Here is an 11595-nt window from a genome sequence, read left to right as displayed (position 1 = left end):
AATGTGGACTTAACTGAAGAACGGGCTACTGGAGGACTCTTGTGTTGAATTTATTAAAATAGAATGTAACGGAGTTGGTGGTGGAAGAGACTTGCTGTGATGAAGATGGGGAAACCAAGCTGGGGTGTCCTCAACTTGGGAAAGTAGCCGGATTTGCTGTTGCCTTTGAATCTATTGTAGCGTAAGGACCCACTTGGCTGCGCTGTAGCTGCTGGAGAAGAGTTGGCTGTGGGGGAACGTTCCTGGGGGTCACTCCAGCCTCGTGCCTGCTGAGGGCCAGAGGCTTCCCTAACGACACTTGATTCCCCTCAGTAGGGAGTGGTTATTCCAGGGACAGGTGTCCTTCCACGTTCCAGGCTGTCCAAAGCCAGCAGAAGCTGCTGGGTAGCTGCTCTTACCCCCAACATGCCCATCACCCGGTCGCTTTGCTCTACCAGAGCAAGGGCCAGTGCCTAAAATGAATTTGGAATGGGTGTAATGGAGAGATAATGGGAAACCTCTGGTTTACTACGTCTGCTCTCGGCACTGGCTTTGAAGACGTGTAAATGAAAATACAAAACAATGGCAAATTACTGGGGATTTGTAGTACTAACATTAGATAAAAAACAATTTAAACAAGACATCCACTGAAGCAGGTAACACCCAAGTTTATCGTAGCTCTGGTCAGTTGATGTAAGCCATCTGAGTGCACTTGTGTGTGATTTCTCTGGACATCAATATGCTAGCAAAAATAAGAATTCAAGATAAATTTTGGTTGTATCCCAATAGATCACTGCTACCAGTTGGGGGTTGCTATAAACCAGGAGAAGAAAGCTTTTGATCAAGACAGCACAAATGTGAAGTGACTCCCATGAATGTGTTCTGTCATCCCATTTCTCTCTGAGAATTCGTTAATGCCACAGGACAAAAAAGCCAATTTTTAATGTAACTCCTATGGAGACTGTGAAATGTGTGATGATTTATTGATCCTGAAACCTTCTAGAATGTGGTTTTTGCATTAGTTGAAACTATGGCCCAAAGCATTTCTCTTGGTTTTGATACTCACTTACCTGGTAACTTTACCATGACAAAGTCAGCATTATGATGGTGTTGCTGCAGCTTGTTTCGCCTCTCTTCTTTTTTGCAAAAACTCTCTGGATGGATTTCCTCTGACCTTTTTCTCCCTTGCGCGGTTTCCTTGCATTTCCCTTTGTTATTTCCTCCTTCCCTGCGGTGGTGTGCAGCAGGCTGTGGATCCTCCTGAAATGCACCCCGCACCCCCCATTCTGATTTACGAAGGGCAGGCGGTTAGTTTGCGGACGTCCCTGTGGGACTGGGAGACGGTGGTGTGGAAAGCACCGGAGCGGTGAGCCTCGCCCATCTCCAGATGAAGGCTTGCTTCTGCCGTGCGTGTTCCAGAGCAAGTTCAAATTGTGTGTTGTCTGGGAAACAGTCACCGGGCTGCTGAGATATCGGTGGAGCAGTAGATCAGAAAGGAATAATAACGTTAATGAAGGTGGTGTTATGAAAGAATTTGTGGTGCATGTCGATGCTTAGGTAGGACTTGGTGTTTCACAATGCACCCTTAAGAAAGTATAAAGAAAATGCTGTTTGGTCTTTCAGTAGCTGGAAATTTGAAGCCCTTCTAATGGAAGATGTTTTAGTGCTTCACTGGTATGTATCTTTTACCTTTCTTTTTTCCTTTTAGCAAACAAAGCTTTATACTGGAAATAACCACTGAAATTCCTGCATGAACACTTAATGTCTTTCTTGAAAACAGAGTTGCTTCGTTTCAAGATTTGTGATGTCCTGGTAGCCATGCTAATCTTTATGGGAGATTTTTATTATGATGATGATTTATTATTATTTTAATTATAAGCATGGCTGTAGGTTTTGAAGTTTTTGACCATATGTGTAGTAGCTCATGTCCTCTGTGCAGCATTAGGGCTGGGAATCGAGACACTCAGCCATGAAGTAAGTATCCTGGATATAAACTATATAAGCAAATCAACTGTGTATTCTATCATGCTGATAAAAACAGCTGGTTTGGCCAACAGGTTGCTGAATATGATATACATTTAAAATATAATTACTAGGAGTGAATGTAAAGGCACACAGTGAGTTATGGGGGTAGGAGAAGCACACGACCATGCCAGGATGCCATGTGTTTTCTCTTAAACATGGTTTGCATTTGTTTTGCTAACTCGCATTCAAAAGTGGTTTTGTATCAAAGCCTCTTCAGTAAAGCTGGGAGCTCAGAAATCCATCTGCTTCCCCACCAGGTTAGCAGTTGTCTTTCCTGCTGTCTGTGGTCAGCAACTTCTCAGCAGAAGGGGGGGTTTAGAGGTGGGGGTGGAGGGACCGGGCTGCTGGGGGGGGGAGCTGGTGCCTCCTGCAGCCGCAGGGGAAGGGGCTGGAGGGGGATGCCTGACCTTTGATTCCTTCTATTGGCACTTGATGGCTTTAGTGGTGCCCCATCCGTGTAACACTGGTGTGCAGCAGACACCTGCACGATGGAGGTGATATCAACCACGGCTGGAAATACGGGGGCAGAGGGACATGGCTGCGGCTGTGGCCAGCTGCTTGTGGGAAACGCGATGGGTTACGGAAACGCGAGGAGTTGCGGGATGGCGGGAAGGCTTCCTCACCTTTCCCTTTCATCCGTGCTCACGTCTGCTGTGAGAAGGCATCAGCGGCATTGCCAACATCACCGTGAGCCACGGGGGCTGCTTTTGTTGCATGTTGTAATGGTGTCCTGCCAAAATCATCTCTCAGCTTCTGAGGGGGAAGCACACTTCTCTCTAAGTGATGTGCCACACTGGTTGTGTCTTGTCCTGCTTTCTTGCCTCAAGAGGGGCAATCTTCCGTTTTTATTTCCAACCAGTTCACTGCACTGTACAGTAAATCTCTCACCTGTGAGTCCCAGGAGCAGCCATAGAGTATGGTTAAATACACCAGATCCCAGGGACAAAGTGCTCTTGATTTATTCTCTGACTACTGTCCCACTTGATACTGCTGTGTTTGCACCGCATTTTCGTTGTATGACAGTAGTAAGCCTACGGCGGGGATCTCTCCAGCCAAGGTGGTAAAGGAAGGCACCTTGCTTCTTTGCAGTGTCCTTGTCTTGTTTAATTTCCGATTTCTACAGCGTAAATTCAGAAGGAGCCGCTACCCCATTCAGCTGAACCTCCTGCCCGCACCAGGTGCCTGACACCCCATTCAGCCCATGCAGAGGCCAGCAGCTGACGTTAACTTCAGTCCCATTTTCATTTCCCAGTCAGTGCTTTCACAGATCCTTCCAGGCTGAAGTAACCTTGTTAGTAACTCAACAGTATATTTTTATGTTGGTTTTATTTTTCTTCTTTCCTTGTCACGTTGTTAGTTCTCTTAATTTCCCCTATTGTGTAATCTGCTGGAGTTCACCCTCTATTCTACAGCTTGTTAGACCTTCAGTTTGGAAAACATATTTCAGTTTATTGAAATTTTTCATTTTAGGTTGGTTTCCTTAGAGCCTCTGATTTTTTAGTCATTCACTATGTTTAATTCCCTCTTCCCTCTCATTTATTTTCTTCAATTTTTAGCACCCACGGTGCCACTGGTGGGGGGGAGCATTTTGCCTCTGGAGAATGTTTGTCTTGTGCTGTGGTCGCTTGCTAATATTCCTGTGGTTTTTAAAAGAAAAAAAAAAAAAGCTGAACTTAAAAGTCTCTAGAGTAATTTCCCCTCTGAAAGAATTACGTTCTGGTATCGCTCTTCTGTAATTCAATCATCTGCCACATCGTTTGGCAGCCTGGAGGCGGGTACCCACTGTTTCACTGAGGAGCTGCTCCTTTCACACCTCCCCAGGGCTTGGCTCGGGGCTTGGCTCAGCACCAGGGAGCCTGAGGGCTCCTGCGGGTGCCGGTGGCCCCTGTGCCACCCTCAACACGCTTGTGGTGTCGTTCCACCAAGGAACACGCACACATGGGATCCCCACAATTTTTTTCAAGCACTGTCTTGCTTAAAATTCCACCTCTGGCTTCGTCATCTCCTCTAGTTTGTCCAAGTAGCCCTGTCCTGCTGCTCCAAAATTTGCGTTGCTCCAGGGACCGCTTTATTACCTATTCACCTACCTAGAGGTTTCAGGTGTGGATGGATGGGCACACCCCCTTAGCTGACTGGCATAAACTCCCTGTTTGGCACAGTTCTCGGGCAACGTTTGGACCACACACCAGAATTTTCACAACCCTAGCTTTCACTTCTAGGTAGTCTTTCCAAAGGAGCAGGTAGGAAGTGTTGTGCGCACTCAGGCCTGCAGGATGCAAACATTACAGATCAGCCTCTAATTTGTAGCAAATGCCCTAAGTAGAGACTGTGCTTTAATAGTTATTTGCAAGAAGAGCAATTGTTCCTTGGTTTGGAGAATGGAATCAAATCTTAAACATCCTCATACTGCTGTGTGAATTTAAAGTAACTTTTAGCATTGCATCAACTGTGTATTTACAATAAATGTGTTTGTAGCTACCTACCTTCAGCAATATGGTACGTATTTATTTGTGCACTTACTCCCTACCTATAGATCTAGTGCACTGATATTCCAGCTGCCGGCTGTGAACCGCTGGCAGTCTGGCAGGTAGCTCAGAGCCTGGGATCAGCAGCAAGTGATGTTCGCAAGAATCTCCCTCGTCCCTGGAAAATATATCGAGTCAACAAATCCAAGCGTGGTTGGAAACCATGGTTTCTGCGAGTCTCTTAGGCGCATTTAATGCAAATTGTTCTGTAAGTTCTTTGTAGCAACAGCTTCATGCAAGGAAACCTCTACTGTATTTGATGTATGGTGAAAGCTTTTTTAACTAGGTTCTTGTCAAGGTAGTCATTTGAACATTAAATACCTCAATTGTTTTTCTTCTGACATTATTTGGGAGAAAGATTGTTAAATTTAGATCCCTGTCAGGAGAATATGAGCACATAAGAGCTTCTGACCTCATGGCAAAACACATGAACTTTCAGACTTTGACGGTATTGGGGATACACAAGAAGAAATAAAACTTGTCAAATTGCTTTTTAGATTTTTCCCAAATGTTATCTGGTGCCTTTCTTCAAGGTGTGTAGTAGTTTTTAAAAATAAAAAAACCTCACCTTTTCCTCTCTGAACATGTGTAGCCAGCTACAGTGTTATTTTTGTGGCTAGATATAAAAAGTAACTTCCTTCTCCTTGCTTTCTCTTTTACTGGATTCATATCAACATAAGGCCATACTCATCTGTGGGGGTCTGGCACTGGCATTTCAGGATCAGCGGCATTGATTCCTGAAACTACCCTGCACCTTAAGGGAAAGCAGCTTTGGCTCTGAAAAGCAAAAATATTTTTGCATTCCATGTATCTTCTTGTTCTGTTTTCCAAAGGATCATTGCTTTACTATGTTTGGGAACACCTACCCCTTAAAGGAATCCACGCCTACTCTACGAGCACCTCCAGCTATGCAGGAGTTAATCACAACAGACAATGATGACTGCAGGAAGTCTGCAAGCGAGCCAGTGTCACAGAAACGCGTGCGCGAGTGGCGGTGTTGCTACGGTGCCCTCGGCGCGAGGAACAGGAGCCCTTGCTTTAGGTGTGCTCCAAAGCTTCGAGAGCTTTACCTTTCCAAAGGCCAGATGAAGAGGGCTACGAGTTAAGCTCTTTTGCAGTAACAGCCTCAACTTTTATCTCATTCCCCACCCCCATCAAAAGCTGGCTTTTCACACAACAGCTGCTCTTATGAGAATACAGCATCCTGGTGTGAAGCAGGAGTGCTATGACCCATGCTATGACAGCACCTAGGACCGTCCAGTCGCGGAAAGCTCGACAGCACTGTGCTCAACAGCCTGCAAAGGACAGAATGTTGAAGCTTGCTTTGCCCATTGTAAAAGCAGCAGAGTAAGGTGGCAGGCCTTGTGGTACTCCAAACTTTGTGCTCAGATGGAAGTACCTTTGATTTGTCTGAAGCTTGATGGTTCAGACAGGAAGCCCAAACTTGACAGTAACAGCAGCTGAAGCACTTCTTCTCTAAGGAGTTCTGCTACTCCCACAAGTTTTTCCTCCAAACACAGCAGATAATGGTTTTCCATTTTTATGTTCGTCTATGAACTTTGACAACTGAGCACCCTCTAACCATTTCAGCTACATTCATAGGTTAAACCAAGTAACCAAGAGATTATGCGATCAGCCCGTAGCACTTTGTCAGGCCTAAGCAGCCACATTAGCGAGGCTCATGTTAATATCACACCTGGGCACAAGAGCATCTACACCAAATGTTATTCCAGCCTGTAGTACCAGCTTACAAAGTGCTGGCTGAAAGAATTCCTGCTCTTGAACGCAGGGGTAAAAACCCTCATCTCCATTCACAACTTCCCCTGCTGAAGTTGAGTATTATCCCTCTTTCAGCCACACTTTGGCAACAGATCAGTAGAACTTCACACAAACTACGTTTTAAAAATTTATTCTGTAAACTCCATACTGGGTCTTTAGTTCTCCTTCTCCTGCACAGTCTTTGTTCCACGCAGTCTGCCTGTACGACGGGCAGCAATGAGACCAACTTTGCGCCCAGCTGGAGCATCTCTCCTGATGGTTGAAGGCTTGCCAATGTGCTGATGGTTACCACCACCAAAGGGATGTTCTACGGGCTGTAGAAAAGGAAAGCAAGTCGTCAATGTAACTAACAACAGAAATGAGTAATGATGTTTAACAGTAATAAACTGATTTAAGGGAACAAAAATTTTAAATGCTTCATTTTTCATGCAGTGCATTAACTATCAATGCTGCTAACTACCCTAATTAAATGTGCAATTACAAGGTGGTCTGTGAAGCTTTCTTTCCAGATAGATGCCACTCTTCCCCCATCAAACAAATCCTTTCTCAACCATAAAAAAGGAAAGTGAAAACTAATGGAAAAGAGACTCACGTTCATGGCTACACCACGGACACGCGGCCAGCAGTTTCTCTTTGCCTTGTATTTGTGATAGGCACGGCCAGCCTTCAGGATGGGCTTGTCAATACGACCTCCACCAGCAACAATTCCTGGAAAAAAATTGCAGGAATGGTAACATACAAATGTAACAGACAAGAGCGCAAAAGAAAGTGTTTAAGAACAAGACTAATTCCTATCAATATTCAAGTTCTAAGAACGAGCTTCTGAACACCAATCTTAAACTATCCCAACTGTGTATTCAAACTAGTATCTTCCAGCCAACATTAACAGCTACTAGCCACATGTTAAGTGGTCTGCAAGGGGACACATACTTTAATTACTGGTTTTCAAGCCATATGTACAGGATTGAGTTTAACACTTTCTAAAGCACTACCAGTTTTATTGCTAAAATTTCTTGGGTAATGTTAACAATAGCTTTCCAACTAAAGAAAGTATGACTTGAAAGAGCTCAGAGGGCTTTCAAATCCTTTGAGGTTTAATACCTAGTTATTTCACGATTTATTTAGTCAATTTTAATACAGAAACAGGCCACAGATTACTCGCTTCTATTACTTGTCTTCTATTTGGAGGCAGACAAGTGGCACTCACTAAGTACAGCGGCCATCTAAGCTGTCAGTGGAGTGTGCAACAAATCTGCTAAAGCCTTGGCTATTTTCACTCCTCGTCAGAGCTTCCAGAACACTTCACCCAACCTACGATGCCTACAGTGGCTAAGCACCTCCAGCATTACTCCTGCAGGCTCAGTCGCTGTATCAAAAGCAGGAGGCTATCAATGCCATTTTCTGCAGCTGTTCTTCCCCAAGGACAGCAGATTTTACAGGCTGAACAATTCCATCATACCTTGAGGACAATTGGCACTTACGTTTCTATCCCTTCACTAGGTCAAACTATCTCCAAATTTAAATTCCCATTACCAAAAGTAATGCAGGAATAATATACACATTAGGCACCTGTGCACAGACTGTACCTGTGCATAACCCTGGGTCCAGCTTGTAAACTATTCTATTTTCTAGACAGTACTGGAAACTGGGGCCTTGTTTGAAAGCTTGCTTAGCAGTATGTAACCTCAGCAACAAGACAAGTTCACAGTTGTCACTTCTTACCAACAACGGCTCTGTTTGCAGAAGAAATCACTTTCTTGGAGCCAGAAGGCAGCTTCACTCTGGTTTTCTTTGTTTCAGGGTTATGAGAGATGACAGTGGCATAGTTTCCAGAAGCACGGGCCAGCTTTCCACGGTCACCAGGTTTCTCCTCAAGGCAGCACACAATGGTGCCTTCCGGCATGGTGCCAACAGGTAGAACATTGCCAATGTTCAGCTGAGCTGCAAGGAGCAATCAGAGCATCGACAGCTTCATTCAGGCTCCTGTACTTGAATTACACATCTAGTCAATACAGGCGTCTGTGCATAGGAGGGCACCACGTAAACGCTCAGTAGCAACAGGCAGAGGCACACTTTAGTGTTTGACTCGAAACACAAGTTTGACACTGAGCGTAACAGAAAGGCAGGACAAATAGGATTCGAGATGGAGCAACCCAAACACTTGACAAGAACTGGGGTTAAGCTCGTTAATCAAAACAGGCTGCGTGAGGAGACCGCATTCTCCAAAAAGGAAATCAAGGTTTGCTTGAAGCTAGTGGAAGCTACTGCTTTGCGATGGCTTGCAACGGCGCTTAAACATCTCTAACGTCACGTATTCAGACGACATCCGCTTTAGACTTCTAACACTGCCCAGGCAACACACTTTACGTCTTAACTCACCTTTCTTGCCGCAGTAAACAAACTGACCAGTATGAATACCCTCAGCAGCAATGAACAGCTCAGTTCTTTTCTTAAACCTGTACGGGTCACGGAAGGCAATCTTGGCAAGGGGAGCACCTCGGCCAGGGTCATGAATGATGTCCTGTTGGAATGGAGATGTGCTTTACAACAGGTTACAGCGTTTGCCACGGGTTCTGCAGAAATCAAAGAGCTAGAAAAACTGGAGATTACTCTTGAGGTAATTCTCACTAGCATCCCCCTTTCTCAGAGGAATCTTGCTCTCTCCTGACATGACTGAGTTGAACGTTCACATTTGTAAGAATACAACCTCATGTATCTCTACCACAAAATGACGACTCTGGTTAAGTGTGCTGCTTGAAACTCATAGTTTGTGAACTGTTTTATTCCTGACATTCTGCTGACATCAGATCTCTCCATACTACAAAATTCACTTTCACTAGTTGCCCAGTCACCTCTGGGCAGACACAAAGTTGGACATATGCAGCAACTTCTCCAACTGTTTTCTTAGAATGGAAGTGTTTCTCACCTTCTGATATTAAGTATCCTGAAATTATATAAACCCCTAAATGAGAAAGCATAGACTCATTGTTTCTTTTTCTCTTGGAAAAAATATGTCAATTCTGTTCCTGAAGTACACAACCGTATATTTAGAGTACAGCTAAATTATTAAAGCTCTTTAAGACATGTCTGTTTTCCAGGAAAGCCTAGATGTTGTTGGTGTCCAGTATTAACATTTTTTCTGCCGTTTTCAACAAATGGCACCCCTCTATGTATTATGTAAGTTGAAGTCAAAGCTGCCCGCTTATTTTTTTATCACCAAAATCAATTATGGTGAGCATGAAGAAAGTTCTTTCTACAGCCCGAAGATGACCTCGCCCTAAAAGGCTGAAGAGCGGCCAGACGTTCAGGACGTCTGGTATGTACCCAGTGGCACCGTTTGCAGTCCAAGTCACTGACACCCAAAAATGACCTACAGTGCACCTCAAACACTGTATCGTACCCCAAACAAAAGTACTGCCTTGCCCCCACTGCTCAGGACTACAACGAGGGATATGACTTAGTGTTTATGAAGATTAACTGTTTTTAGATGCTATCAACTGTGCAAACGACTCTCCCCACCCACATTTCTTGAGTTACAGGGAGCTCTGGGGCGATACAGAAGCACCCCGACATCCCTACATTAGCAAAGCTCTAACAGAAAATTGTGCTGCTATCTACGCGCTGCCAGCCCCTTTACTGAAACACTGCCGTAAACACAGAGCGGTTTAACGTTCCGAAGAACGCGACTTATTTACCAAAACGCGGGAAGCCTGAAAAAGGAACAGCCAGACGGCTTTCAGCACGGCTGACGCCACGCCAGATCCCGCACGCAAGCGCGGCGTGGAGGGACGCGCGTGCCTCTGGGCCCCAGGCACCCCCCGACAAGGCTGCCGAGGGCCCTGCCAGCCGCGCACCCCCCGCGGGGCCCAGCGCTCCCGGGGACGCTCGGGCAGCGCCCGCCCTTACCTTGACGATGCCCTTGATGTACCCGTGCCTCTCGGCGAAGTCGACGGCGCGGAGCTTGGCCGGGCCCTTCCTGTGCTTCACGTGGGCGCGGAAGACGGAGCCCGCGCCCTTCCTCTGGCCCCGGATCACGCGGCCCATGGCGCCCTGCGGGCAGAGGGCAGCGCGCGACACCTGCCGTTAGCGGCGCCGCGAGCGAGCGAGCGAGCGAGCGAGGACACCCCTCCCCCTCCCCCACAGCCCCCGCAGCCGTTAACGCCCGGCCCGGCCCGGCCGCAGCAGCAGGCCGCAGCAGCAGGCCACCGCGACATCCCCCCCGCCGCGCAGCGGCCCGGCCCCCCCCGCGCGGGGTAAGGCGTGGGGCAGAGCCGGGGTAAGGCCAGGGCGGGCGGCGGCGGCAGCCGCGTCACGGGCGAGGGGCGGATGGCGGCGGATGGGGGACGCGGCGGCCGCGCTCCTACCTCCGCTCCGGCCTTGCTGGGAAAGAAGGAAGCGCCGACGTCACCGCCGCGCCAAGACCCTTCCGGCGCGGAAAGGGCAGGCGACAGTCGCGCCGCCGTGACGTCACGCCGCGCTGCTGCCAGGCAACCGAACTCTCGCGATTACTGCGGGGGGGCGGGGTAAGGCGCGGGAGCAGCTCCGCGTTGCTAGTGACGTCTAAGGCGGGGGTAGCTGAGGGAGTTGCGCGGCGTGTGCGTGTGTCCCCCCGGTGGCCGTTAGCGCCCCACCCGCCGCCCCCCGGTGCAGGTGGGTGCCCCCGGCCCGGCAGCTCGCGCCAGCCCTGACCCGGGGCGTCCTCGGTTCCCCCCTGGGCCTGACCCGAGTTGACCTGGCGGCGCCGGGCGTGAGGCGGCCCGGCCCGGGGCGGCCCCGGCGTCTCGTCCGCGGCAGAGAGGCCCCGTGGATGGCGGGGGTCGCTCCTCCCCGCAGGCCCCAGTCCCGGCAGTTGCCCGGCCCGGGGCAGGCCGGCCGGTGAGGGCAGCTTCCCGGTAGCTTGTAACGCTGTCTGACGCAGCTTGGACGGGCTGGGGAGGAACTACCCCCACACTCTGGCCAAGAGTAGCACAGTTTATTGCTCCACTTCTTTGTTTGTTTTTGAGGTAGTAACTGTTTAAAAATTCGGAGGGCTCGATAGCCTGTTGCCTGGAGACCTCACATAAACAACCAAGTTCCCCCGGCCAAGAACCATTCCTCAAACAAACTGTCATGCCAAAGCCTTTCTTAATTAGCTTGGACTGAAGATGCTGTTTGCAGGAAGAGGCTGATAATATTTTGACTGATAATATTTTTTTGAAGATTTCTGTATCACACGGTTTAACAGCTGCAGATTTCAGGCTCGGAAGGGACTGAAGATAAAAACCCCTGCAGCTGCTTAAAGCTGCCT

At 47.9% G+C, this 11595-nt stretch overlaps 1 protein-coding gene across 1 annotated transcript; it reads right to left on the bottom strand.

The window, feature by feature from the left end:
- Nucleotides 1-6422: 6422 nt before the first annotated feature.
- RPL8 (ribosomal protein L8) lies at nt 6423-10736 on the bottom strand. Its single transcript, XM_075774038.1, has 6 exons — nt 10673-10736; nt 10215-10358; nt 8688-8829; nt 8031-8249; nt 6901-7016; nt 6423-6622 (listed from the first exon to the last, which is right to left on the bottom strand). Exons 2-6 carry the CDS (start codon nt 10350-10352, stop codon nt 6464-6466), a joined length of 774 nt encoding a protein of 257 aa, XP_075630153.1. The 5' UTR covers nt 10353-10358; nt 10673-10736; the 3' UTR covers nt 6423-6463.
- Between the last annotated feature and the right edge of the window lie 859 nt (nt 10737-11595).

The sequence above is a fragment of the Balearica regulorum genome, chromosome 1 (assembly GCF_011004875.1).
Source record: "Balearica regulorum gibbericeps isolate bBalReg1 chromosome 1, bBalReg1.pri, whole genome shotgun sequence".
In the NCBI taxonomy this organism is placed as follows: domain Eukaryota; kingdom Metazoa; phylum Chordata; class Aves; order Gruiformes; family Gruidae; genus Balearica; species Balearica regulorum.
Note: the sequence above shows the minus strand (reverse complement) of the source record. Positions and strands in the feature narration are given on the sequence as shown.

What these genes read in the sequence shown, in the direction of transcription:
- RPL8 (XM_075774038.1), bottom strand. Translation starts at nt 10,352, where the DNA reads ATGGGCCGCGTGATCCGGGGCCAGAGGAAGGGCGCGGGCTCCGTCTTC. An exon ending in ACATCAAGGGCATCGTCAAG is followed by an intron (nt 8,830 to 10,214) that starts GTAAGGGCGGGC and finishes CCATTCCAACAG; the next exon opens with GACATCATTCATGACCCTGG. An exon ending in TGCAAACAGAGCCGTTGTTG is followed by an intron (nt 7,017 to 8,030) that starts GTAAGAAGTGAC and finishes ATTTTTTTCCAG; the next exon opens with GAATTGTTGCTGGTGGAGGT.